Here is a 27,368-nt window from a genome sequence, read left to right as displayed (position 1 = left end):
GCCCCTCTACCTCCGTGAGTTCCTCTTCATCACACACACACACACACACACACACACACACACACACACACACCCCCCCCCCCCCCCGCCTCAGGGCCGGCAACGTCTGCGAGCAACTGGGGCTTGTCTCCATGTCATCCTTCTGTCTGTCTGCTTGTTTCCCAGGTTTCCTGCCGACCTACCTGCTACCAGCCTATGAGGAGGTGGTGGACCGCCCTGTCACGCCCCCACCTCCCTACACCCCCCTTCAAACAGCACCTCCCCCCTCAGACCCCCCTGAGGAGTCTCCCTGCTCCCACTCGGCAGTGTCCGTCCCTGCTGATGCTAACGCAGCACTTCCTGCTCCTCCTGAGGTCACGCAGACGCAGCTTCACAGCGGCAACAAGGACTCGACCCCGGGCCGGTACCGGCGCTTCACCGGGGACTCTGGCATCGAGGTGTGCGACGGCCAGGAGCCGTGGGACCAGCACAGCTTTCTAGAGAGAGAAGAGACGGAGGAGGGTGCAGGGCCAAGAGAGGACCCATGTGACGGCTGTGGTCCTGAGAACGTTGTTCATGAGAACTCAGGTGGACACACAGAGCCTCAGCCTCGTAGGTAGTCCAGCACCTGCAGCCACAGAAGCCCAGACCACATCATACTGTAGCATATGGTTCACAGGTTGGTGAATAACTAGAGTCACGATTAGAAGATTCTAAGTGTCTTTAGTGAGGGGGATGATTAAACTGATACACAGAATTAAATGAAACTCAGGGGATGGAGGTTATGCAAAAATAGTACTAATGTATTTAGAAAAATGGAAATGACCAAATAAACAAGTAAACCAATAAACAAAACAAGAAAATTATAGGATGGCCATATACAAATCTCAAACGTGATCCAGATTTTTCTCACATCAACACTGTTGCTTTTATAATCTTAAATTCCAATAATTATTTCAGTTATCATTTAACCTTTTTAAAATGCAAAGCTGCATTCTGTCTTAAGCCAAGCTCCACCCCCATCCTTCTGGATAGGCGTTCTCCTCCCACAGCCGGTCGTGAGCCGCGAGCGTTCTCCTCCCACAGCCGGCCGTGAGCCGCGAGCGTTCTCCTCCCACAGCCGGCCGTGAGCCGCGAGCGTTCTCCTCCCACAGCCGGCCGTGAGCGTTCTCCTCCCACAGCCGGCCGTGAGCGTTCTCCTCCCACAGCCGGCCGTGAGCCGCGAGCGTTCTCCTCCCACAGCCGGCCGTGAGCGTTCTCCTCCCACAGCCGGCCGTGAGCCGCGAGCGTTTTCCTCCCACAGCCGGCCGTGAGTGTTCTCCTCCCACAGCCGGCCGTGAGCCGCGAGCGTTTTCCTCCCACAGCCGGCCGTGAGTGTTCTCCTCCCACAGCCGGCAGCCCTGATATTCATGTTTTTGGAGACGGTTGACGAAGCATTGCTCCACACTTCTCTGGATGCTGCTGTAACCTCTAAAGGGTCAGAGGTCATGTGGTTACTACTTAGTCCTCTACATAATGGCCTCGCTAGTCCTCTACATACTGGCCTCCCTAGTCCTCTATATAATGGCCTCGCTAGTCCTCTACATAATGGCCTCGCTAGTCCTCTACATACTGGCCTCCCTAGTCCTCTATATAATGGCCTCCCTAGTCCTCTACATAATGGCCTCCCTAGTCCTCTACATACTGGACTACCTAGTCCACTCCATACTTCAGCATCAGCATGAGGTTGGATTAGGATTAGCCTAAAGCAGACCATCCAGGCTGGTTCTGGTTAGAATTCATCCAAACTACAAGACCCACATATCAACATTCTGTAATTCATTTTAATGAGCCTACAAAAAACAAGGATCAGAGTCTCATCATGGACTCTGATCCCGTCCCACCCGAGTCCCCGAAGACAACGTGACGTGACTGCAACGACAAACATTGCATCATCATGTATCATCTATAACAGCTTGATGTGACATCACAGCATGAATGCAGCAGTGCATTGTGGGTAGTTTATCTGTCGGTGAATAAATGCTACACCTAGCCTCAAGCTAACTTCCTGTCTTGTTGTTCAGCTGATGATGAACGTGAAGTTAGCAACTCTTAAAATGGACTCTTAAGGTGGACCAGCACACTATCCTTTAGGTAACAAGCTGCTTCTGAGTCTGAGCTCTTTCATCATTACTATTTATTTAAACCCTTTAATAATAGCAGCTGGTGTTGTATTTTATATCGTTGGAAAGCCTGATAAGTCACTTTTACAACGAGGTACAACTTGTAAGGATCCTGCATTCATGGAATGAGCAACACGACTAACCGTGTGGTAGTGGCCCAAAAAAAGGTGCCAAAATCCCCTGCAATATTCTTCTGTTGGTATTCACTCTCATGTTGAGCTTCAAGTGCTGGCAGGTATATGCCACTGGCAGGTATATGCCACTCACAGGTGTGCGACACCTGATTGACACCCCAAGAAGACCGGTTCCTCACCCTTGCTTCACTGAGGAACCGTCGGCTTTCTTCCAGAGATTTACAGGTATTCTTTAGTTTTTTTATGTGTATAACTGTGGTTATTAAAGGTGGAGGAGAAAACATGAGAACTGTTGGTCACAGTTACACGGGGGTTCGATCCCTCATTCTGTCCTCAGCAGGAAACATTATTATTATAACGATACATACGATGGTGACATTTACCATCAGAATAATAATAAAACTTGATTTCATTATTGTTCTGATGCTGGAGAGGTGATGAAGAGGCCGGTCTTTACATGGATCTGTATTTACCTGTATGCTCCCAGCCGAGTCCGGGTGTCATGTAGGTCGGGACCCACAAGAGGGACCTGGACCCTCGAGATGGGTCGGGACCCACAAGAGGGAACTGACCCGCTTCCTGTGCTGCTGTTGGACTCGGAGAGGTTTGCTAACTACTATTATCCCAGCAGCTAACAAGCCGGGTCAGGCATTGATCACATGATCCGATTTATCATCCTATTCAACAGTTTGGGTTAGCTAGTGAGCTAATGTCAGCTAGCATTCCACACCCTGGCCAGACAAACGTATGTACAGTGTTGTGTTTATTATTTATTCAGCCTGAGAATCAGGAACATGTTCTCGGCTAATAAAGGAACACTTATACACGTTACATCATACACATTAAACTGACGGACAAATATGAATGGCTTTATTAACGGGCCTAAAGTCGTTCATGATCTCGTGAGTCTGAAACGAGTCTCCGAACCAACGTTCAGTTCAACATTCAGTTCCAGCTTCACCTGGATCTTTATAACGTCACCTTCCCGTTTCCTGACGCTCGGCGATGTCCCTGAAGTAGTCGCAGTTCATGGCCAGTAAAGGTTGAAGCGGTGGTGCGTTCAGGGTCAGTTGATGTTGTTTTAGTGCTCTAAGGGTTGAAGTGGTCGTGGTGCATTCAGGGGCAGGTCATGTTGTTGAAGCGGTGGTGGTGCGTTCAGGGACAGCAGTAGTTGTTGGAAGTGGCTGTGGTGCGTTCAGGGTTTGTTGTTGTTGTGGTGGTATGTTCAGGGCCAGTTGGTGGTGGTGCCTTCAGGGTCCAGTCATGTTGCTCCTGTGGGGCAGGTGCAGTCCGGCGGCGGCCTGCCGGGTCTCCAGCGTGGTCTGGACCATGTCCTTCCACTGGTCCTCGGAGATCTCCTGGGCCCAGGGGGGCACACCGAGGGACGGCAACGCCACGGCTGCCATCGTCCTCTTCACCAGCTCCACGTGGTCTGCAAGGAGACAGGAAGTGATGTCAGAGGACAGGAAGCACAGCTGTCCAGGTGTGAAGTATCAATAAAGAGGATGATTCTTCTTCTTATTGTTATGGTTATATTTAGTTCTTGAAGACTATTGATCAGTATCAAACAATAGCAACAACAAGTACAGTTTTAATGTTTAATTTAATAATCATTTGTTTTGTTGGTAAATTCAGCAGATAAATTAACTAGTAGGGTCAAAGTATTCTGTTAAACAATGTTTTTATAATAACTGTCACTTTGTTCATCATCTGAACTTCCCCAGAAATCTGGTTGGGTTTGTAGAAATAGTGAGAGACAAATGAAGTACTTACAGTACTACTACTACTGCTGCTACCACTACCAACACCACTACTACTACTACTACTACTGCTACCACTACCAACACCACCACTACTACTACTACTACTGCTACCACTACCAACACCACCACTACTACTACTGCTACTGCTACCACTACCAACACCACCACTACTACTACTGCTACCACTACCAACACCACCACTACTACTACTACTACTACTGCTGCTGCTACCACTACCAACACCACCACTACTACTACTACTGCTGCTACCACTACCAACACCACTACTACTACTACTACTGCTGCTACCACTACCAACACCACTACTACTACTACTACTACTGCTGCTACCACTACCAACACCACCACTACTACTACTACTACTACTGCTGCTGCTACCACTACCAACACCACCACTACTACTACTACTACTACTGCTGCTACCACTACCAACACCACCACTACTACTACTACTACTACTGCTGCTGCTACCACTACCAACACCACCACTACTACTACTACTACTACTGCTGCTGCTACCACTACCAACACCACCACTACTACTACTACTGCTGCTACCACTACCAACACCACTACTACTACTACTACTACTGCTGCTACCACTACCAACACCACCACTACTACTACTACTGCTGCTACCACTACCACTACCAACACCACCACTACTACTACTGCTACTGCTGCTACCACCACCACCACTACTACTACTACTACTGCTGCTACCACCACCACCACTACTACTACTGCTACCGCTACCACTACCAACACCACTACTACTACTATTACAGTAAGTGTACTGAGTCTGACCTGCGTCCATGGGGATGGAGGCCCGGCTCCTCAGGGCCGCCGCCCCCTCAGAGTCGTCCTCCTCATCGCTGTCTGCAGAAGGGGCTTCTGGGAGGTGGAGACCCATCACCTGAGGGACAGGTGAGAGAGGGGAGGGACAGGAAGTGTGTGATGTCACTCAGCTGGACAGCGGCATGGCAGTCGGTGTTTGTGAAGCTGGAGGAACTATTCAGATGCTCTTCTATTTGTGGCTTTCTGGCCGTTAATATCACAATATATGAACTCTGATCAGCATGGCCGACGTTCATCTGCTGCATCCCACTAAGATTCTGAGTCCCAGCTGTCCCCAGGAACCTGAGCTGGGACCAGTACTGGTTCTACTGCTTCAGCTTCATCACTTGTTCATAATCATGGCAAACCTATAATTGTGATAATGAATATGTGATAACCATAAACATAATGAAGAACAGCTCACCTGTATCCTGTGTTGCACCTGCTGCAGCTGCTCGGTGTTTGAGGGGGAGTCGTCCTGCTCCTCCCCCCTCCCCTCCCCCGCAGGCTCGCTGCCGTTCATCCCATCAGGGTCCTGGTTCAGAGGTTGGTAATAATATCCTCCGCTGTTGACCTCCTCTTCCTCCTCCTCCTCCTCGTCTCCATCCAGCTGCACCTCTCCCCCCACCTCCTCCTCCCCCCCTCCCTCCCCCCCGCTCCACACCGGCAGCAGACCTCCGTCCGCCGGGCGCTCCTCCTCCCCCAGCTCGTTCTCAGAGTTCGGTAAGACTCGCTCCGGTCCCATCGCTGAGCTGCACACTTCCATCCACAGACACACAGCTGACCTACAGACAGGTGGGACGGGAGACAGGGGAGACAGGTGGGACGGGAGACAGGAGACAGGGAAAACTCTTCATGAGGAACTGTTATTATTAACAAAAGTACATGTCAGGGTTACTGTGATGGACTGTATCTTCTTATTGGACTTTCAATGGACACAAATGATCAAAACTAAACCGGAAACTAAACCAGGAGCTCTGAGCTAACGATGCTAACACTGAAGCTAGTCTGTTCTATGGACGGAACTCCGTTTGCATCAGTGTTAGCATCAGGGTCCGCTGGTGTCTCCGTCAGCAGGTTGTCGGTTCTGTTCCGTCAGCAGGTTGTCGGTTACCGGTCTGTTCTAATGGAGAACAGCTGGAGAGGCTAAAGCTAGTTAGCTTTCATCTCCGGTTATTAGACTCTTCTTCTGCGCTGTGACGTGGTTTTATGACCGGAAAGAGACCGAACCCTCCCCAGGTGAACCACTGACTTACCTGTCCGTCTGTTAGACTGTCTGCACACCTGTCTGGCTGGCTGGCTGTCTGTCCGTCCGCAGCCTCAGGTTGCTGGTAATAGTTGTTAGCCGCTGCTAGCTGCAGCTGCTGATCGAGACACTTCCGCGTACGTCACGACGCAACAACAAAACTGACGCAAAATATATATATTTTAAATTATCTTTATAAACAACGTGAACAGCATGTTCAAGATCATTATCATTCATACATTGAATAGCGAAACAAATACATTACATTTCATGACATATTAAACGATATCTTTATTTCATAAAGATTCTTCAATTCAATTAATTTTATATATAATCTATTTAGTCTATTTGCGTTCTTATATATCATCACGTATTATAATAATACATGTGTGTGTGTATATGTATGTGTGTGTGTATATATATATATGTGTGTGTGTGGTGTGTGTGGTATGTTTTATATATATATATATATGTATATGTATATATATATATATATATATATATATATATATATATATATTTATGTATATATTCATAAATTACTAATATTTTTTTCATAATAATTGATCTATTTAAATGTAAATTTAATAGGGACACATTAATAATGCCGTATACAGCAGCATTTATAGCCTCTCCTATTTGTAACAATCTCTGTTAAAAAGATACAAAACACCATCAAACACAAATTAATATTAATATGAACTAAATTTCTGATCCGAGAATGTCCCGGAGTGTTTATGTTGCTTATATTGATCCTGAACAGACAAGAATGAACATCTATCTCAGAAGTACTGACGTTACTAGTAAACCATCACCAGGTGGCGCTATTGACCTGATTACAGCTAATAACGGCAACTTTCAGGTTCAACACATAAAATAAAACAAACTGCATAAAGTGATTAAGCATAATCAACTACTGAATGTAGTATGTAAATAATGTAAATACTAATCTTGCACTTTTGTTGTATTATATTTTTACGGAATATTTTATCTTATTGTGAAAATCAGGACCGGAAGTTATAGCAGGTGATCGGTTCATGTTTGTTATTATCAGGTCAGACACGAGCTGATCGATCACTAGCAGCCTCCGATCATTCATCAATAATAGGTTAATTAACGAAAAGTAATAATCAGCTTTCGCTGCACGTGACGTGGAGGATTAAAACGATGCTCAGCGGGGCGTGACGTCACGACTGTAAAGATTGTCTATCGCGGGCGAGAGGCGTTGCTCTGATCAGAGTTCGGTTTGATTCCAAATATATTGATGTTGTTTTGAAGGAATTTAGGACTGAATTCTGTCAAAACAAAGAAAAAAAACATTAATAATTATAAAACAATCTTATAATGGAGCCCTAACGAGATAATAGTGTCTGATTTATTTGTACTGAACATTTTTCTGCAAAAGCACGGTGGTGTAGCAGTACTATCTCATAGCCAGAGGGTCACGGGTTCGATTCCCGGGTCCGATTCCTGGGTCGGGTTCCTTCTGTGTGGAGTTTACCTGTCTGTCTCTACATGTCTCCCTGTGATGGTTACCTGTCTGTCTCTACATGTCTCCCTGTGATAGACTGGTTACCTGTCTGTCTCTACATGTCTCCCTGTGATAGACCGGTTACCTGTCTGTCTCTACATGTCTCCCTGTGATGGACTGGTTACCTGTCTGTCTCTACATGTCTCCCTGTGATAGACTGGTTACCTGTCTGTCTCTACATGTCTCCCTGTGATAGACTGGTTACCTGTCTGTCTCTACATGTCAGCCTGATAGACTGTTTACCTGTCTGTCTCTACATGTCTCCCTGTGATAGACTGGTTACCTGTCTGTCTCTACATGTCAGCCCTGTGATAGACTGGTTGCCTGTCTGTCTCTACATGTCTCCCTGTGATAGACTGGTTACCTGTCTGTCTTTACATGTCTCCCTGTGATAGACTGGTTACCTGTCTGTCTTTACATGTCTCCCTGTGATAGACTGGTTACCTGTCTGTCTCTACATGTCTCCCTGTGATAGACTGGTTACCTGTCTGTCTCTACATGTCTCCCTGTGATAGACTGGTTACCTGTCTGTCTCTACATGTCATCCCTGTGATAGACTGGTTACCTGTCTGTCTCTACATGTCAGCCCTGTGATAGACTGGTTACCTGTCTGTCTCTACATGTCGGCCCTGTGATAGACTGGTTACCTGTCTGTCTCTACATGTCTCCCTGTGATAGACTGGTTACCTGTCTGTCTCTACATGTCTCCCTGTGATAGACTGGTTACCTGTCTGTCTCTACATGTCAGCCCTGTGATAGACTGGTTACCTGTCTGTCTCTACATGTCTCCCTGTGATAGACTGGTTACCTGTCTGTCTCTACATGTCAGCCCTGTGATATACTGGTTACCTGTCTGTCTCTACATGTCTCCCTGTGATAGACTGGTTACCTGTCTGTCTCTACATGTCTCCCTGTGATAGACTGGTTACCTGTCTGTCTCTACATGTCATCCCTGTGATAGACTGGTTACCTGTCTGTCTCTACATGTCAGCCCTGTGACAGACTGGTTACCTGTCTGTCTCTACATGTCAGCCCTGTGATAGACTGGTTACCTGTCTGTCTCTACATGTCGGCCCTGTGATAGACTGGTTACCTGTCTGTCTCTACATGTCAGCCCTGTGATAGACTGGTTACCTGTCTGTCTCTACATGTCAGCCCTGTGATAGACTGGTTACCTGTCTGTCTCTACATGTCGGCCCTGTGATAGACTGGTTACCTGTCTGTCTCTACATGTCTCCCTGTGATAGACTGGTTACCTGTCTGTCTCTACATGTCTCCCTGTGATAGACTGGTTACCTGTCTGTCTCTATGTCTCTATGTCATACATACTACGTTTTATTTATTATTATGTTTACTTTCAGCCACATATGGTTTCATAATTACTTTCAACCTTAATTAAATGATCATGAATCAAATATAATAATTCATATTGTATTCATAGACCAATATACATTTGTATTTCATCACCGTGTTCATTAAATTCAGTCCATTGAATGCGTTTGTAGTTTTTGTACAACAGTAGTTCTATGTGTGATCTGTATCCGGTCCGTGGTCCCGGGGACCCGGGCGGAGTGAGACCTCCTCCTCCTGCTCCTCTCTGGGTCTCATAGTAACGGTCACCTGCAGAAACACACCGGACTCACGGAGCTCACACCGGCCACAGACCGAACCCTCGCCCGGCTCCGGGACACCGACCCCCCGCTGCGCCGCTCGATCACTCGATACCGGATCGATTCTCTCTGATGTCCGCCGCCGTGGATCCGGGCCGGCGAGTGGCCTGCGGCGGGATCAGAGGAACAGGAGCAGCCAACGATGACATCAGCGTGTGAACGTCCCGATCCAACCCGCGTCAGCTGATCGATCATTTATCAGGTTAATTGATCTCCTTATTGCAGCACCAATCAGAGCCTGAGCTCATGATTGATCGGTGGTTCGTATGATCAGCTGATCAGTTAGCTTCATTGACTATTGATTAGCTCAGAACAGAGAATAAATCTATATATTACTGCTTCCTTTAACGATTGATCGATCGATCGATCGATCGATCGATCCCTGGGTGATGTGTAACACATGCCAGCTGAAGAGCTTCATGGGAACTGTAGTTTTTAACTAGCTACATTGTAAATGGTCATTTACAATGATGCTCATTGAACTGGAGCATAGACAGGAAGTGATGTCACCAATCAGTGGGAGTCCGTCAGTTCAATACCTCTCTCCACCAGCAGGGGTCAGTCTCTTGGGTTCCTCCCTTCTGGACCAGGATGTTGCCGGCCTCCATCCAGATCACGGGGGAGCTGCTGTCGGCAGCCGAGGTCCAGGACATCTGTGAGAGCCTGAAGGAGGATGGCGTGCGGCTGCTGTCTGTCCGTGGCTGCCAGCTGTCTGACCGCGACTTTGGACGCGTCTGCCGCGGCGTTGCCGATTCGCACTCACTCGCTCAACTCAACCTCAACCTGGGCGTCGTCTCCAGCATCGCCCGCACACGACACCTGGCCGACGCCCTGAAGGCCAACCGCTCCCTGCAGACGCTGTTGTGAGTACCGACGGGTCAGGTGACCTCAGACGGGTCAGGTGACCTCAGATGGGTCAGGTAACCTGAGATGGGTCACCTGTCCCACGGCTACACCCTTTGAATAACGTTCCCTTCCCTCCTGTCGTAGTTGAACGGGATCTAGTCTTGTTGCAGACTGGAACCACCTAGACCAGGCCGGTCCGGTCTGGAATCGGTCTGGTCTGTCCATTCAGGCGTAGCAACGTTCCAAATCAAGTGTTTCATTCTAAGCCAATGGAAACACAGTGCTTCTTAGTTGCAGCTGATTACTAAATAAAAAAATGCTAAAGAAAACAGACATACTGATAACAAAGGTACATTATTAGTACGTTATCAGTATGTTATCAGTACGTTATCAGTACATTATCAGTACATTATTAGGACGTGATCAGTACGTTATCAGTACATTATTAGGACTTGATCAGTACATTATCAGTACATTATTAGGACTTGATCAGTACATTATCAGTATGTTATCAGTACGTTATTAGTACGTTATCAGTATGTTATCAGTACGTTATCAGTACATTATCAGTACATTATTAGGACGTGATCAGTACGTTATCAGTACATTATTAGGACGTGATCAGTACGTTATCAGTACATTATTAGGACTTGATCAGTACATTATCAGTATGTTATCAGTACGTTATTAGTACGTGATCAGTACGTTATCAGTACATTATCAGTACATTATTAGGACGTGATCAGTACGTTATCAGTACATTATCAGTACATTATTAGGACGTGATCAGTACGTTATCAGTACATTATTAGTACGTGATCAGTACGTTATCAGTACATTATCAGTACATTATTAGGACGTGATCAGTACGTTATCAGTACATTATTAGGACGTGATCAGTACGTTATCAGTACATTATTAGGACTTGATCAGTACATTATCAGTACATTATTAGGACGTGATCAGTACATTATTAGGACTTGATCAGTACATTATCAGTACATTATTAGGACTTGATCAGTACATTATCAGTATGTTATCAGTACGTTATTAGTACGTTATCAGTATGTTATCAGTACGTTATCAGTACATTATCAGTACATTATTAGGACGTGATCAGTACGTTATCAGTACATTATTAGGACGTGATCAGTACGTTATCAGTACATTATTAGGACTTGATCAGTACATTATCAGTATGTTATCAGTACGTTATTAGTACGTGATCGGTACGTTATTAGGACGTTATCAGTACGTTATTAGTATGTGATCTGTACGTTATCAGTATGTTATTTGTACGTTATCAGTACGTTATTAGTAAGTTATCTGTACATTATTTGTACGTTATCAGTACGTTATTGGTACATTATCAGTACGTTATTAGTACTTTATTATTATCAGTATGTTATTATTGCATTATTATTATAAGTACGTTATTATCAGTATGTTATTAGTACGTTATCAGTAAGTTATCTGTACATTATTTGTACGTTATCAGTACGTTATTAGTACTTTATTATTATCAGTATGTTATTATTGCATTATTATTATTAGTATGTTATTAGTACGTTATTATTATCAGTACGTTATTAGTACGTTATAATTATTAGTAAGTTATTAGTAGGTCTATTAAGATCCGTTGTTTAAAGGCGCCGCACTGTAGAAGAATCTCTCTGAACTCTGCTGGTTTGTGAAGATGATGAGCTGTTTTATTATTATTATTATTATTGGAATATTTGTACAAATGTAAACAGCATCGATATGATTGGTCAGTGAGACTCTGTCCCCGCTCCCTCCAGTCTCCATGGCAGCCCGCTATTGGACGCCGGCCTGGTGACCTTGAACCCGGCCCTGTCGACCCACCCAACGCTGGTCTGTCTGGACCTGGGAGACTGCATGCTGGGAGACGAGGCACTGGGTCTGATCTGTGGGATGCTGCCGCCCGATGGAGCAAAGTCAGGTACCAGACCCTCCAGACCAGTTTGGATCTGACTCTCAAACCTGGTTTCATCCTCGCAGCATCAACGGGAACACCTTGGAAACCCAACAGCTGCTGGTCGTGCAGACCTGGATCCTGTAGAACAGGATCGTGCAGAACTGGATCCTGCAGACCTGGATCCACACGTTCTAATGCCTGGCTTGTTTACATTTCATTAAACCAATCAAACCTTCTCAGGGGCGCTAAGCAATGGATGCGGCAACCTGGTCCTTGACCAATAACACATGAGATCTGTGTCTCATACCCACATTGTTCATCTGATACACAACAGGAAGCAAAGGGGATTCCCTAGCAACCAGCCCAGACATCCTGGCAGCATCCTAGCAACCAGCCCAAACATCCTGGCAACACCCTAGCAACCAGCCCAGATATCCTGGTAGCATCCTAGCAACCAGCCCAAGCATCCTGGCAACACACTAGCAACCAGCCCGGATATCCTGGTAGCATCCTAGCAACCAGCCCAAGCACCCTGGCAACACCCTAGCAACCAGCCCAGATATCTTGGCAGCATCCTAGCAACCAGCCCAGACATCCTAGCAACCATCTCTGACATCCTAGCAACATCCCAAACATAAATGATAAATGGTAAATGGCCTCATTTATATAGTGCTTTTCTCCATAGCGCTTTACAACAATGACTGACATTCACCCATTCACTCACACAATCACACACCGACGGTGGAGTCAACCACGCAGTGCGACAGCCAGCTCGTCAGGAGCAATTAGGGTAGGGTGTCTTGCTCATGGACACCAGGCACTCAGCTAGGAGGAGCCGGGGATCAACAATCTGCAATCTTGCGGTTACCAGCCAAACGCTCTACCTCCTGAGCCCCCCCCCCCCCCCCCCCAACATACTAACATCCTAGCAACATCCTAGCAACCATCACAGACATAATAGCAACATCCTAGCAACCATCCCAAACATCTTGGCAACATCCTAGCAACCATCCCTGACATCTTAGCAACCATCCCTGACATCCTAGCAACCATCACAGACATCCTAGCAACATCCTAGCAACCATCCCAGACATCCTGGCAACATCCTAGCAACCACCCCAGACATCCTAGCAACCATCCCAGATATCCTAGCAACCATGCCAGACATCCTGGCAATATCCTAGCAACCATCCCAAACATCCTGGCAATATCCTAGCAACCATCCCAGACATTCTAGCAACCATCCCAGACATCCTGGCAACATCCTAGCACCATCCCAGACATCCTAGCAACCATCCCAGACATCCTGGCAACATCCTAGCACCATCCCAGACATCCTGCCAACATCTTAGCAGCCATCCCAGATATCCTAGCAACCATGCCAGACATCCTGGCAATATCCTAGCAACCATCCCAAACATCCTGGCAATATCCTAGCAACCATCCCAGACATTCTAGCAACCATCCCAGACATCCTGGCAACATCCTAGCACCATCCCAGACATCCTGGCAACATCCTAGCACCATCCCAGACATCCTGCCAACATCTTAGCAGCCATCCCAGACATCCTAGCAACCATCACAGACATCCTGGCAACATCCTAGCACCATCCCAGACATCCTAGCAACCATCCCAGACATCCTGGCAACATCCTAGCACCATCCCAGACATCCTGCCAACATCTTAGCAGCCATCCCAGACATCCTAGCAACCATCACAGACATCCTGGCAACATCCTAGCACCATCCCAGACATCCTAGCAACCATCCCAGACATCCTGGCAACATCCTAGCACCATCCCAGACATCCTGCCAACATCTTAGCAGCCATCCCAGACATCCTAGCAACCATCACAGACATACTAGCAACATCCTAACAACCATCGCAAACATCTTGGCAACATTTTAGCAACCATCCCAGACATCCTAGAAGCCATCCCAGACATCCTAGCAATATCTTAGCAACCATCCCAGACATCCTAGCAACCATCACAGACATCCTAGCAACATCCTAGCAACCATCCCAGACTATATCTATCTATTCAAAAACAACATTCAAATAGCAAATTAAATAAGCTTAGAAGTGGATCGTTTTAGAGGTCATCATAAATGTAGAGAATTATAATTGAAGTTCCAAAACTGTGTTGTTGATGATGTTGTTGTTGTTGAAGGAACACGTTGGGTTTTCATAATAATGCGTTGGACATGAAGTTGAGTTTGTGGTTGTTTGCAGGTCTGAGGGAGCTGACTCTGAGTGCTAACCCAGGAATCAGGTCCAAAGGCTGGGCTCGGCTCGCCATAGCTGTGGCTCACAGCTCCCAGCTCCGAGTCCTCAACCTGGACTATAACCCACTGGGTAAGGAACTACAAACTAGTACAAACTTCCTACTTTGTTAATGTTTTTGGACAGTCCATGGGTAGGGGCTGCTGGGAGTCTGAGTCCTGGTTGTGAATGTTGTGGTTCTGTTTCTAGGTGATCAGATCGCAGGAATGCTGGCAGTCTCTGTTGCGTCCAGCAGAACCCTGGAGGTGCTGGACCTGGAGGGAACTGGACTAACCAACCAATCAGCAGAGGTCAACCAATCACACTGCAGATTCTTCTTCTTCTCTCGGGGGGCTTTAGCTCAGGAGGTAGAGCGGGTTGGCTGGCAACCGCAAGATTGCCGGTTCGATCCCCGGCTCCTCCTAGCTGAGTGCCTGGTGCCCTTGAGCAAGACACCTCACCCTAATTGCTCCTGAGGAGCTGGCTGTCGCCCTGCATGGTTGACTCGGCCGTCGGTGTGTGAATGCGTGGATGGGTGAATGTCAGTCAACACTGTAAAGCGCTTTGGAGAAAAGCACTATATAATTACCATTTCTCTCCTTCTCTTTTCCTCATCATCACAGTCATCTTCAGTATGAGTGCCTCAGTCTTCTGTCCTTTATCTGTTTGTCCAGCAGGGGGAGACATGGATCTGAACATCCAACACACACTTATGGAAACACCAGCAAACCTTTTTCTACTGAATATAATATAATTATAATTATATAATGTCATTTATTTGCGTGGTATAAGTTTTAATAATGAATATATATGTGTATATAATAAAACCACAGTAAAGAAAAGGAAATAAAATGGAATAGGAGTTCTCATTCAAATCAACGTAGCTTTTTCAAGTCCCAGTCGGCAACATTTTTTGATCATATTCACTGAAGCCGACACTACGCTCCGATTACAACATAAATCATCCGTTTTAGAAAAAAAAAAAAATGCGCCTCTACGTGCAGGTAGAGCCTGTTGTTTTGCAAAGATCGACAGCGCCCGGACCTTCTTGTCCACTCAGCACGCAGGGCTGTGTTTGTGCACACACAGAGCCCCTCCCCCCTCGGGTCGTACCACTATCACAGGAGGGAGGCGGAGGGGAAGTAGCAACAAGCTTCCAATTCCTCGGTTAAAAACCGAAACGAGGAGGTCCAAAACAACCAGGGAAAAGAAGGAAAAAAAGAAAGATTGCGACGGTGCCCGTGATAAAACCAGAGTCAACATCGGACCCGCGTTTCAAAGGTGGCGTGATCTAAGGGATTTCAAAGGGCACAGAGTCGAGGGGGAGGAGCTCGGTGGTCGTGGGGGAGGAGCAACAACAACCCTATAGCACTTTGATCATAGCACTGTTGTTCTTAAAGTATGTTTGCTGAACAGCTGTTTATTGGCAATGATATGTTTTGGTTTTCTTTTGACAAATGTACTTATTGTAAGTGGCTTTGGACAAAAGTGACCTAAATGTAAATGTGAATGAGCGTGAGAGTGGTAAACATTCAAAATCTGACAGAGTGCCCTAGATCCGCCGGACTTGCCGACTGGGACTTTAATAAAGAACCACAGTAAAGTCGCCCGACCACCTCTTGTGTTTTTACCATACCTAGCTAAATAGGTAACTAGCTACCTAACAAACTAGCTAAATAGTAAACTAGCTACCTAGATAACAAATTAACTAACTACCTAGCTTCATAAAAAACTATCTACCCAGCTAAATAACAAACTAGCCACCTAACAAACTAGCTACCTAGCTAAATAGTAAACTAGCTACCTAGCTTCCTAACGAACTAGCTACCTAGCTAACTAGCCAGACATCCATCTCCAGAACTGCATCCTTCCTCTTCCTGGTGAGCTGTGACATCACTTTCCAGCCCACTGATATGTGTTGTCACCATAACAACAGTCACCATTTTCTTTTGTACTGGTCACATGACCTCTGAGAACAGTCCAGTTTCGGTTCTCCTCCCTGTTTCTATGGTAACAACAGACCTATCAACCAATCCTGGCCAGCGCTGCTGTTATTCGGCCTCCCATATTCTCTTTACAGTGAATCCAGTTCTGTGTGGTGGTCTGACAGAAGTGGTCTCTGTGTCCAGGTGTTCTTGGACATGGTGGAGAACTACCCAACCAGTCTGAGGGTTCTGGTCTTGGCAGAGAACGACATCAGTCCAGAGCTGCAGCAGCAGATCTGTGACCTGCTGTCTGAAGGGGAGGAGGATGAAGACAGAGAAGCCCCGCCCCGCCAGCCATACCCCGCCTCCAGCAGTGCCCTGCTGCCAATCAGAGACAAGTTCCACCCCCCCGCCTGGATCCCCCACAGCAGTAAGGGCTGAACCCCCCCCCCCCCCCCCCTCACCTGAGACCGCCCCCCTTTTAGTCTCCATATTTGTCCTCCAGAGACAGCAAGACTGAAGATCAGAACCAGTAAACAACTAGGACATTTAGTTTCCCACTTTATCATACTGGTTCTGTTGGTTCATGATAACATGATACCATACTGGTTCTGCTGGCACATGATACCATACTGGTTCCACTATTGAAATTGACCAAACTGGTATTGGTGTTCTAGTTAAATAATGCTGGTTCTGTCCCAGTATGAGCCCAGTCAGTCCCACTGAGCCGTGTAGACCTGGAGGTGTCCCACTTGGCCCAGTGTTAGCTAGTGCTCTGGTGTTGTGGTCTTGGTCCTCTGACAGTCGGAGGGTCTGTGTTCTGTATCGTTGTCTGAGTGTGGATCTGGAACCATATTCTGTGTTCATGTTCCTAATAATTAATACACATATCAATGAACTGCTCTTCTTCTGAGGTTCCTCTGATCCTGGTCCTTATCCTGATCTGGTTCTGGCCTGGTCCAGAGCTGGTTTCAGAACAGAATGAGGTCAGGTCACACCAGTGTTTAAACTGCATCATAGGCCCCAGTCTCAGTGTCCCCCCTAAAGCCTTAAACCCTGAACCCTCACGGGAACGTGAGTCCGTGAGGGGGGACACTGAGACCGGGACATTGATTAGCTTGGAATCAATCTGAATGCTAACTCCCTCCTTTCTGTTTCACGTTGAAGGAAGCTAATGTTGCTCATTAGCTGTCAATCAACTGGTTGCTCGTACTGTTAACGACGGAGCTAGCTAACCTGCTAACGAACATCTACAGTAGTTCACCACAGAGCTGACTGGCTAGCGTGTTAGCAGTTAGCACAGACTAGCCCTACATGTGTATTTATATAACCTTTTCCAGAGTAGTCTTTGGATGGATGAATTCAACAAGCAGCAACCTGTGATGAACTTCCTGTGATGAACTTCCTGAAGTTCAAATCTACACATTCATGTACGTCGACACAAGACAGCGAGACTTTCAAATGGATTTCTTTTTTTAACTTTACTCTACAAACCCAACGTCAAGGTGTGTTCACCTTTCAAGTACATGTTTCACTACCAGATCCTTTGTGTTTAATGGCGTCACCAGAGGCCCCAGAGAGGAGGCAGGGCTAAGCCTCAGAGAGGAGGCGGGGCTTAGCCCCAGAGAGGAGGCGGGGCTTAGCCCCAGAGAGGAGGCGGGGCTTCCCTCCACGTAGACCCAAGGAGTCCCAGATCCACCAGGAAACCAAACCCAGTCCTGTCTGGGTTCATGACATCATTATGACATCATCCAGAGTTGCTTGGTGGATTTCACCAAGCTGGATTCACTGGATCTAGCAAGACCCACGTGGGCTGGTTCACCACAGCTGGAGGACCCAGAATAAAGTATTGATCTGTGATTTAATATCAATAACCAGATGAAAAGGATGCTGAAATAACTCCATCATGATGGTGATCAGTAAAAAGTGCTGAGTCATGCTTTGTTAGGTCTGTCTGCAAGACCACAAGATAACTACTGTTAAAACGCTGGTTTTCTGAATGGAGTCTGGTTGATGGATGCTAGGCTACGCTAACATTGTAGCTGCTCCATCAACACTCCAAATAAGGTCATCTAGACATAAATACAGCAGAGACCTTGTTGTTTGGACCACAGGCAGTCTCTGGTTCCTCCACATAGTCTGGTCTGATCTCTGGACTAATGTGAGCTTCTATCTAGACCTCTGGGGGACCGCAGACAGTCTCTGGTTTCTCCATATAGTCTGGTCTGGTCTCTGGACTAATGTGGGCTACTATCTAGACCTCTGGGGGACAGCGGCGAGCACAGGGCAAACCACATCCTGTGAGAGTCCATCATTTATACAGTCTATGTTCTCAAGTCTGTATGCTAAATATGAAGCTACAGCTAGCAGGTGGTTAGCATAGCTTAGCATAAAGACTAGAAACAGGCTCCGTCCTCTGAAGCTGATTAATATGATGTTTGTTGAATTTGTTGGTTTTATTGGTGATGTTTCAAACTAATCTGTTCAACTTGTGTATAAAGGTTGAAGTAAGCTGAACTGAACTGGATCCAGACTCTCGGATGGATCTAAGAACTGATGAATAATGTGGAAACTATTTGAACTCAATGTTCTGAAGCTCTAAACTGTCGTTGTTTGACCCCACAGACTCCAGCACCCAGATGGTCTTGCTGACGTCAGGTCTAGGTGAGAGCTTATTGGCTGAGACTGAAATGTGACCCCCCCCCCCCCCCCCCCCCCACCACACACACACACTCCCTGTTGAACTGTCACTTTACTCTGATGCGTTGGTTTGAATGTTCCTGGTTCTCTGCACCTCTCTGGCTCAGCAGGTCACCTGGTCAGCTAATGGCCAATCACAGGCTCTGCATGGTTTGATGTAGCACCTGTAAATAAAGACTAGAACGGAGCAAGGGGCGGCACAAAACTTTATTAACACCGGCGTGACTTTGAGCCGGTGTCCAGTGTGTTTCTGATGAATGTAGTTCTGCTCTGATGTCACAATATTAAACTGTTTACAGCTTTGTAACGACCCCGCCTCCGACTCCTCATTCCTTAGCACCACGGGTAACAGTGTTAACTACAGGGCTAACGCCGTTAACTACAGGGCTATATATATATATATATATATATATCCACTATATATAATATAAACCACTAATATATAATATATATATTAGTGGTGGGCATAGATCATTTTTTTTAATCTAGATTAATCTCACTTTAATCTTGGAATTAATCTAGATTAATCTATTTTAAAATATATATCTCATTCTGACAGTTACATTATAAATATATATGTTCACGACGTCAGGGCTCATTTGCATATCAACACCAGATGAGAACCAGACCCCCTACTGTTGGACTGGATCCTCGTGGAGACTTGGAGGTTCCTGTGACCTCTGACCCTGCAGGTTGTCCTGTTTGTCTATATGAGCTCACTGTTCAGTCTCTTCTTCTCTGGTTCTGCTACGTTCAGGAAGCTGATCTGACACTCCGGTTCACGCTGTGCTGCTCGCCGTCCACTCCGCTGTGATGCTGATGGCGGCCAGCAGGGGGCGTGGCTGCAGTCCCTGCAGTGACCCTGCAGCACCAGGGCGGCGGTTAAGGTGACAACGCCCAGCGTCACCACCGCCAGCACCAGCAGGACAAGGAGCTGGACCTCCAACAGGCCAGCGGTGCTTCGCTCGCTCACCGTGACCTTAAACAGCCTGTCGCCATGACGACTGCTATTCCTGCTGCCGCCGGTGCTGCCACTCTTCTGGCTCTGAGCGCTGGTGGTCAGGTGAGGTCTGACTCCGCCTCCGCCTCCTCCTCCCCCCTCCCACCCGAGCGTCGTCCATCGGTCTTTGCGGGCCCTCAGCTCCGTCTGGCAGGCGGCCCCAGTGAAGCCGGGCCGGCAGACACAGTGGAAGCCCCCGGGCCGGTCCAGGCAGCGGCCCCCGTGGAGGCAGGGCCGGCCGGCGCACTCGTCCCGGTTGACGGTGCAGAAGCGGCCGGTGAAGCCGGGGGGACAGACGCACGAGAAGCGGTTGATGCCATCCAGGCAGGTTGCGCCATTTGCACACGGCCTCATCAAGCAGTCGTCCACGTCGGTCTCACAGCGCGGGCCCGTGAAGCCTGCCAGGCACCGGCACGTCAGCTGGGCCGCGAAGCCATCGGCGTCCTCGCACAGACCGCCATTCTTACACGGAGACCTGAGACCAGTCAGAAGAGGAAATTAGCTAGGAAGCTAGGTAGCTAGGAAGCTAGGTAGTGAAGAAACTTGGTAGCTAAGAAGCTAGGAAGCTAGTTAGCTAGAAAGCAAGTCAGCTTTGAAGATAAGAAGCTAGTTAGCTGGGTAGCTAGGCAGTTAGTTAGCTCGGAAGCTAGGTAGCTAGGTAGCTAAGAAGCTAGGTAGCTAAGAAGCTGGAAGCTTGTTAGCTAGAAAGCTAGTTAGCCTCAAAGATAAGAAGCTTGTTAGCTGGGTAGGCTAGGTAGCTAGTTAGTTAGGTGACATCATCAGTGTAGTTTCCTCCAGAGAGATTTGAGTGAGGATGTTAAATGTTCCTCATGTAGTCTGTCTCTACCTGTCTGTGTGTCTCTACCTGTCTGTGTGTCTCTACCTGTCTGTTTCTACCTGTCTATTAGTCTCTACCTATCTGTCTCTTACCACTCCACTGATAGTCGCTACAGGAAGTACCTCTCCCTCCTCTACCTCAGCTGGCCGGCTGGTACCACCATCGCTGAAATCAAACAAATGTCGCTCAGCAAAGTCCAGACTCTTCTCTGTTCTGGTCCTCAGTGGTGGAACGAACTCCCGACTAATGTCAGGACAGCAGAGTCACTGCCATCTTCTGGAAAAGGCTCAAGACTCACCTGTTCAGACTTCACCTCGACTCTACATAGCATGACCCACTAAACTTAAAAAAAAAAAAAAAAAAAAAACCCTTACCTATAGCACTCTGATCATAGCACTGTCGCTCTTAAGGTACTACTTTACTCAGATGAGGACCTAACACTTGTTCTATTTTTAGCTCTTACTTTATCGGCAATGATACGTTATGGTTTCTTTGTTTCCTTCTTTTGACAAATGTACTTATTGTAAGTCGCTTTGGACAAAAGCGTCTGCTAAATGACCTAAATGTAAATGTGCCGTGTGTACAGGAAGTACCGTGTGTAAACCTGAGTTGGACTCTTGTAGACCAACCCATCAGTTCATGTGCCATTTATGTTCTGTAACTGTAGCATGGAATGATGGTTACTATGGTTACTATGGTTACTGTCAGACTGACCTCCTCTGGAGACAGGGTCCGGTTTTCAGCTGACAGTTTCTTCCATGGAAACCTTCACGACACAGACAGGTGTATTCCCCGCTGGCCTCCATCACACAGGGCGCCCCCTGCTGGCAGGGCTGCTGCTCCTCGCACACGGACAGGTCTGAAACCAAAAGCAAGACCTGAAACAGGTCCGAAACCAGAAACAAGACCTGAAACAGGTCCAAAACCAGAAACAAGACCTGAAGATGGTCCGAAACCAGAAACAAGACCTGAAACAGGTCTGAAACCAGAAACAAGACTTGAAACAGGTTTGAAAACAGAAACAAGACCTGAAAGGGGTCTGAAACCTGAAAAAAAGACCTGAAGAAGGTCTGAAAGCAGGATCATGATGACCACACCTGGGGCATCAGGTCTGCCAGTCCCCCGTCAGAGAAAAGGAACACTTTGAGAGAAAAGTAGAATCTGACCTTTGTCACAGAAGCGGCCCCCCCAGCCCGGCTCACAGCTGCACTGCCACGGCTGCTGGCAGTAACCATGGCGACAGCCGGGCATCGGCACGCAGCGGTCGCAGTGATCGCCGTCCCAACCGGGGTCACATCTGGAGACACAGAAACAGAGAAGTCATTCAGGTCCCCCTGTACCAACTCCTCCAGGAGGATCCTAATCAGGTCCACTCTTCCCCCCCTCTGCTGCTCCAGCCCCCCTATGGAGGAAATCTGCTAGGGCGGACACTCAGATCGGTATACGTCTCACCTGCAGATGCCAGACTCATCACAGCGACTGTTGGTGATGTCACAGCTGCAGTCACTTCCTGCAGAAAAGAAGAAGGAGACTGACTGATGACATCACTTTGACAGGAGGACGGACTGATGACATCACTGTGATGTGTGTCTTAACCAACTCGTTCTAAAAGCCTCTCTGGTCTCAGATCATCTGATTGTTAGTCAACTACACTGATCACCAGGTTACCTGATCACCAGATCGGCTGATTGGCCAGTGTTTAAAATTACTAAATTCCGTAGCCCATCTGCAGCCCCGCCCACTTTCACCTCATGACATCATCTCATCATCAACACAACGTTCTTCAGAGCGGTCCAAGTGCTCTGAGTCCCAGTCTGGTCCTCCCAACTTCCCCAGCAGCACTTGAACGCATCATGTTTCGTAGGAACAAAAGGTGACTTCCCGTTTGCAGGTGTCAGACTAGATTCAGGTCTGATGGAGGGTCAGCAGGAATATTTAGACCAGCAGCTGTGACCTCTGACCTCTGATCAGGTGGATCGAGTGTCGGCTGGAATCTGGGAGGATTGTTTTCAAAGGGGGTCCTGATGGAGAGACAACAGGCTCGTCCTCGGACCGCCAACAGCTGAGGGCTGCTAAGTGTTATCTGAGAAGAGCCGTGTTAATCTGACAGCTGGGAGAACAATACGCCGGCGGTTCGCCACCCGCCCACCGTCACCCGCCACTCAACCACGGAGATTTACTGCCTCGGACAGAACGGGCTCCTCTAAAGACCCCTTAGAACAATAATACTGAGTTATATTTGGCTCAGCTGGTCTGAAGTCCAACCAGAAGCCCAGCAGGAACCACCAAGGGCTATCAAAGGCCAGCAGGGACCAACAGGGACAAGGAGGGACTTACAGGGACCATCAGGGATCTACAGGTCCCAGCAGAAACCTACACCAGGTGTAGAGCCTAAATGTTTTATACGACTTAAACAATAATAATAGTTTTACTAACAGTATTACTGCTAATAATTAAAACAGTGAGGATAGATGATAGATTCATATTAAACAACTGGACAACTGCACATCACCTCAAGCTTAACCTGAATAAAACCAAACTCCTCTTCATCCCAGGGAAAGACTGCCCTCGCATGGACCTGTCGGTCACTGTCGAGGGCATCACAGTATTTCCTTCCTCAACTGCGAGGAACCTGGGTGTAATCCTCGATGACCAACTATCCTGCACCCCCAACATCACTGCTGTGGCCCGATCCTGCAGATTTGCCCTCTACAATATCCGCAGGATTCTGACCTTCCTCACAAAGGATGCAACGCAACTCCTGGTCCAAGCACTGGTCATCTCCCGCCTTGACTACTGCAACTCTCTCCTGGCCGGACTCCCGGCCTCTGCGATTAAACCATTGCAGCGTATCCAGAACGCTGCAGCACGCCTCATCTTCAATCTACCCAAATTCTCCCACGTGACCCCCCTCCTCCGTGACCTCCACTGGCTCCCTGTTGCAGCACGCATCCAATTCAAGACGATGACACTGGCCTTCAGGGCCATCAATGGAACGGCACCCATCTACCTTCAAACACTGGTCAAACCTCATGCCCCGAAGCGAGCACTTCGCTCCTCTACTTCAGCTGGCCGGCTGGTACCACCATCGCTGAAATCAAACAAATGTCGCTCAGCAAAGTCCAGACTCTTCTCTGTTCTGGTCCTCAGTGGTGGAACGAACTCCCGACTAATGTCAGGACAGCAGAGTCACTGCCATCTTCCACAGAAGACTCAAGACTCACCTGTTCAGACTTCACCTCGTGTTGTAATAATAATATTGTTATTATGATAATAATGTTTGTTAAAAAAATATAATATTGTTGTTCTGATAATAATATTTGTTATAATAATAATATTTGTTACAGCTTCAGTTCCAAAGCTTAAATCCTCAGTTTATTGAATGAGGTTTGGTGACCAGTGAACATGTGACCAGTTGACCTTACCTTGACCTCTGACTGGCGGGGCGATGAGGACGCAGCAGGTCAACAGGACGGCTACAGCTCTGACTGAAGCCATGGCGGAGACCTGGAGGATGAAGACCACCTGGAGGATGAAGACCACCTGGAGGAAGAAGACCACTTGGAGGACGAAGACCACCTAGAGAACGAAGACCACCTGAGACAGAAGAGACAGACATGTTAGTGTAGCCTGACCTGGAATCAGTATGTCCTCATGGAGGCTCCTGAAAGGGGACACGTCTGAACCAGGTGTGAGACTCATGAATCGGACCTGACTAGGATCTGCTGTTGAGATGGTTACACCTCCTGATATCAGACCGGAAACTGATCTGAGGACAGATCATCCGATGTCAAAGGTTTTTAATGACGTCTGGTGAAATGTGTGAATCCATCGAGCATCAACACATCTCCCCTCGCTGCTGGGTCTGGTACCAGAGGACCTGATCTGCTAGAAACCAGAGGACCTGTAGATACCAGAGAACCTATAGAGACCCGAGGACCTGTAGAAACCAAAGGACCCGTAGAGACCATAGAACCTGTAGAGACCTGAGGACCTGGTAGAGACCAGAGGACCTGTAGAGACTAGAGGACCTGATCAGGTAGAGACCAGAGGACCTGTTGTTTAGTTTAAATGTGGCTGCTGCTGCTTCCAGGTCTCTGTGCCTGCAGGTATCTGCAGGTCTCTGCAGGTCTCTGCAGGTCTCTGCACAGCTGCAGTCTGTTCAGCCTGTTGCCGTAGCGACCAGCCTACAGAGCATTCTGCCCACATATTCGACTGACAGTCGAAATAACGAGCAGGATCATTTTTCTAGAGATTACAGCAACAAGTCAGGAACAGACATGCTGACACTGTGTGTGTGTGTGTGTGTGTGTGTGTGTGTGTGTGTGTGTGTGTGTGTGTGTGTGTGTGTGTGTGTGTGTGTGTGTGTGTGTGTGTGTGTGTGTGTGTGTGTGTGTGTGTGTGTGTGTGTGTGTGTGTGTTCCTGATCCTGATAACACTCAGTAAAGATACTTCTGTGTCTTTGGGACAGAAAACATGTCGTCGCCCAACCATAGAACTAGAACGTACATTCTCAGTGTGTCTAGAAGAAAAGAAAATAGTGATTGCCTTTAGTTGCCATGGTGACAACACAGGTCAGGATGTAAAGTGATGTCACAGTCCACCAGGAAGAGAGAGGATGCAGCGCTGGAGACGAATGTCTGTCTGTCTACCTAGCTAGCTAGGTAGCTAGTTAGCTTTACTTTAAACAGTGTCTTAAGTGGCTGCTACAACGGTTGCTATGGCAACGGTACACATTGAATGATAATGTCCCTTCTACTTCCGTGTCCAGCTCAGTGGACGGTGAGTCATCGGTGAGACATTGGTGAGTCATCGGTGAATCTTCGGTGAATCTTCGGTGTCTCAGGTCAGAAATCATCAGAAATGGAGAATCAAGTCAGACTCAGTTAAAGTGTCACCTTGTCACCACATGGGTCCGACCAGGTCCAGGTCCAGGTCCAGGTCCAGGTCCAGGTCAAGGACCTGAAGAACATCCTTGTTTAATAAGCAGCTGCTTGACACATATCAGCTTTCCTGTTATTTGAGGAACTTGTCTTATATGAACTGATCAAAGTATTGATCACATTCATAGACATAAACACACATGCTGCTTATATACAGTAGATTTATCTACACACACACACACATATATATATAATAAAATAGAATAATAAATAGAATAAAATCCTGATTTTCTTCTCTCAAAATCCGATTTTCGATTACGATTACCATTATTTTGTGAAATGACAAAAGGCAAAGAAATTATTTCAAATATGCTGTTTTTTATTGAACATTTTGCAAATAATTTCCCCATTGGGATTTGAGTGCAAACCTTGCTCTTATTAAAAAAAAATCCCTCAAGGGATTAATATAAAGAACAAAACAACTTTTGCCATCTGCCTTTGCTCCATGTTATCTTCTTGTAAACAAAAAAGAACAATCCCTCTGGGATGAAGAGAAAAACCTCACTTTCACATGTATCTTAAGGTGTGTCCATTAAACAAACATGAATGAATAAAGTGCAGAACTTTAACTTAACTTAAAAAAATCGATTTTACGATTTTCACGTTTTTAACATCATCCTAACTATATAATCGCGATTACGATTAATCGATTAATTGAACAGGCCTAATATATATATATATATATATATATATATATATAGAGAGAGAGAGAGAATAACGTTCTTTAGTCCCTACCTTCATCTGATGGCTTCCTGCTGCAGCACTAACAGCAACACACGAACACTGCAGGTTGTTTGACTGTTTGAAGCTGCAGACGGACGACAATGAGACCCGTCCTCCTCCCGCCCCCTTCATGTAGCACACTCCCTCTCTGCAGGGTCTCACACACACACACACACACACACAGAACACTAACACACTGACAGTAACACTAGTACACACTAGTACACACTAGTACACAGTATTCCACACTGACAGTAGCAGTGTTTACAGATACACAGTCAGGTGTTAATAAGTGTTGATTGTCTCGGTCCAAATAAAAGATGTGTGATGTTGTGAGTCCACATTAATACATGTTCTCCCATTAACACTGAACACGCCTTTATTTATCATACATGTATATGTATACACATGTATACCTGTGTATACATATACATTAAAACTAGCTAAATCTGTGACTGTATACATGTTAACTGTGTTGTGCTAGTTACTGAAAAATACTAACTAGTTACAGTTACTAGTTACTTTGTAAAAAAGTAACTCAGTTACCTAAACCAAAAAGTAATGCGTTACTGAGAAAGTAACTTTTTAGTTACTGTAAAACGTTTTTCTCCCATTAAATAAAGGTTGATTGATTGAGTTCCCCTCTAGCTGTCATTTCAGTTCTGTACTGATGCTGAATAATACAAACTGTTGATTAAAACAACTGTTTCAATTCATTTGCATCCACATCACTGAATCTAAGCATCCAAGCAATATGATCCGTTGTGCACAAACACAAACCTCGACGCAAACACCAAAGTATTTTTTCAATGCCTATTTATTTCAGTCAGGCCATAAAGTCTTCCATAGGC

At 46.7% G+C, this 27,368-nt stretch overlaps 4 protein-coding genes across 10 annotated transcripts in view; 2 read left to right on the top strand and 2 right to left on the bottom strand.

The window, feature by feature from the left end:
• fbxw4 (F-box and WD repeat domain containing 4) overlaps positions 1-2,017 on the top strand; it is a 33,738-nt gene extending 31,721 nt beyond the window's left edge. Inside the window, exons 10-11 of the mRNA XM_084021498.1 lie at positions 1-14; positions 166-2,017. The exon at positions 1-14 is cut by the window's left edge and continues 148 nt beyond it. Coding sequence (XP_083877624.1) covers positions 1-14; positions 166-599 — 448 coding nt within the window. The 3' untranslated portion in view covers positions 600-2,017. The remainder of the gene's footprint in view (positions 15-165) is intronic.
• A 995-nt stretch (positions 2,018-3,012) lies between these two features.
• Positions 3,013-6,298, bottom strand: mea1 (male-enhanced antigen 1). The gene is made up of 4 exons (XM_084021489.1): positions 6,153-6,298; positions 5,321-5,681; positions 4,867-4,975; positions 3,013-3,707 (listed from the first exon to the last, which is right to left on the bottom strand). Exons 2-4 carry the CDS (start codon positions 5,660-5,662, stop codon positions 3,526-3,528), a joined length of 633 nt encoding a protein of 210 aa, XP_083877615.1. The 5' UTR covers positions 5,663-5,681; positions 6,153-6,298; the 3' UTR covers positions 3,013-3,525.
• Positions 6,299-9,091: 2,793 nt separating this feature from the next.
• On the top strand, positions 9,092-19,323 carry lrrc73 (leucine rich repeat containing 73). Of its 3 annotated transcripts, XM_084021478.1 has the most exons (8): positions 9,092-9,545; positions 9,899-10,206; positions 11,989-12,149; positions 14,359-14,481; positions 14,599-14,699; positions 16,518-16,743; positions 18,939-18,977; positions 19,124-19,323. In XM_084021478.1, exons 2-8 carry the CDS (start codon positions 9,935-9,937, stop codon positions 19,138-19,140), a joined length of 939 nt encoding a protein of 312 aa, XP_083877604.1. In that variant the 5' UTR covers positions 9,092-9,545; positions 9,899-9,934; the 3' UTR covers positions 19,141-19,323. The 3 variants fall into 3 exon arrangements, with proteins under 3 accessions (XP_083877604.1, XP_083877603.1, XP_083877602.1); XM_084021477.1 differs by having other exon boundaries at positions 9,095-9,545; positions 9,896-10,206; positions 18,939-19,323; XM_084021476.1 differs by having other exon boundaries at positions 9,096-9,545; positions 18,939-19,323.
• A 213-nt stretch (positions 19,324-19,536) lies between these two features.
• On the bottom strand, positions 19,537-26,569 carry dlk2 (delta-like 2 homolog). Of its 5 annotated transcripts, none has more exons than XM_084021449.1 (7): positions 26,530-26,569; positions 25,750-25,813; positions 24,277-24,448; positions 22,304-22,361; positions 22,018-22,148; positions 21,566-21,710; positions 19,537-20,488 (listed from the first exon to the last, which is right to left on the bottom strand). In XM_084021449.1, exons 3-7 carry the CDS (start codon positions 24,347-24,349, stop codon positions 19,720-19,722), a joined length of 1,176 nt encoding a protein of 391 aa, XP_083877575.1. In that variant the 5' UTR covers positions 24,350-24,448; positions 25,750-25,813; positions 26,530-26,569; the 3' UTR covers positions 19,537-19,719. The 5 variants fall into 5 exon arrangements, with proteins under 5 accessions (XP_083877575.1, XP_083877577.1, XP_083877578.1 ...); XM_084021451.1 differs by lacking the exons at positions 25,750-25,813; positions 26,530-26,569 and adding exons at positions 24,563-24,864; positions 24,907-25,722 and having other exon boundaries at positions 24,277-24,430; XM_084021452.1 differs by lacking the exon at positions 25,750-25,813.
• Positions 26,570-27,368: the final 799 nt, after the last annotated feature.

Source organism: Eutrigla gurnardus (genome assembly GCF_963514095.1).
Source record: "Eutrigla gurnardus genome assembly, chromosome: 11".
Lineage (NCBI taxonomy): Eukaryota > Metazoa > Chordata > Actinopteri > Perciformes > Triglidae > Eutrigla > Eutrigla gurnardus.
This window is presented reverse-complemented; position numbering and strand designations above follow the sequence as displayed.

Coding starts and splice junctions, on each gene's coding strand:
- dlk2 (XM_084021448.1), bottom strand. CDS start 25,824: ATGTTCTTCAGGTCCTTGACCTGGACCTGGACCTGGACCTGGACCTGG. Junction 24,431..25,749: donor CGGACCCATGTGGTGACAAG/GTGACACTTTAA, acceptor TTCGTTCTCTAG/GTGGTCTTCGTCCTCCAAGT. Junction 20,489..21,565: donor GGACCCTGTCTCCAGAGGAG/GTCAGTCTGACA, acceptor GACTGGTCTCAG/GTCTCCGTGTAAGAATGGCG.
- mea1 (XM_084021489.1), bottom strand. CDS start 5,662: ATGGAAGTGTGCAGCTCAGCGATGGGACCGGAGCGAGTCTTACCGAAC. Junction 4,976..5,320: donor AGGTGCAACACAGGATACAG/GTGAGCTGTTCT, acceptor CCTGTCCCTCAG/GTGATGGGTCTCCACCTCCC. Junction 3,708..4,866: donor CTCCATCCCCATGGACGCAG/GTCAGACTCAGT, acceptor GTCTCCTTGCAG/ACCACGTGGAGCTGGTGAAG.
- lrrc73 (XM_084021477.1), top strand. CDS start 9,935: ATGTTGCCGGCCTCCATCCAGATCACGGGGGAGCTGCTGTCGGCAGCC. Junction 12,150..14,358: donor GCCCGATGGAGCAAAGTCAG/GTACCAGACCCT, acceptor GGTTGTTTGCAG/GTCTGAGGGAGCTGACTCTG. Junction 14,482..14,598: donor CCTGGACTATAACCCACTGG/GTAAGGAACTAC, acceptor TTCTGTTTCTAG/GTGATCAGATCGCAGGAATG.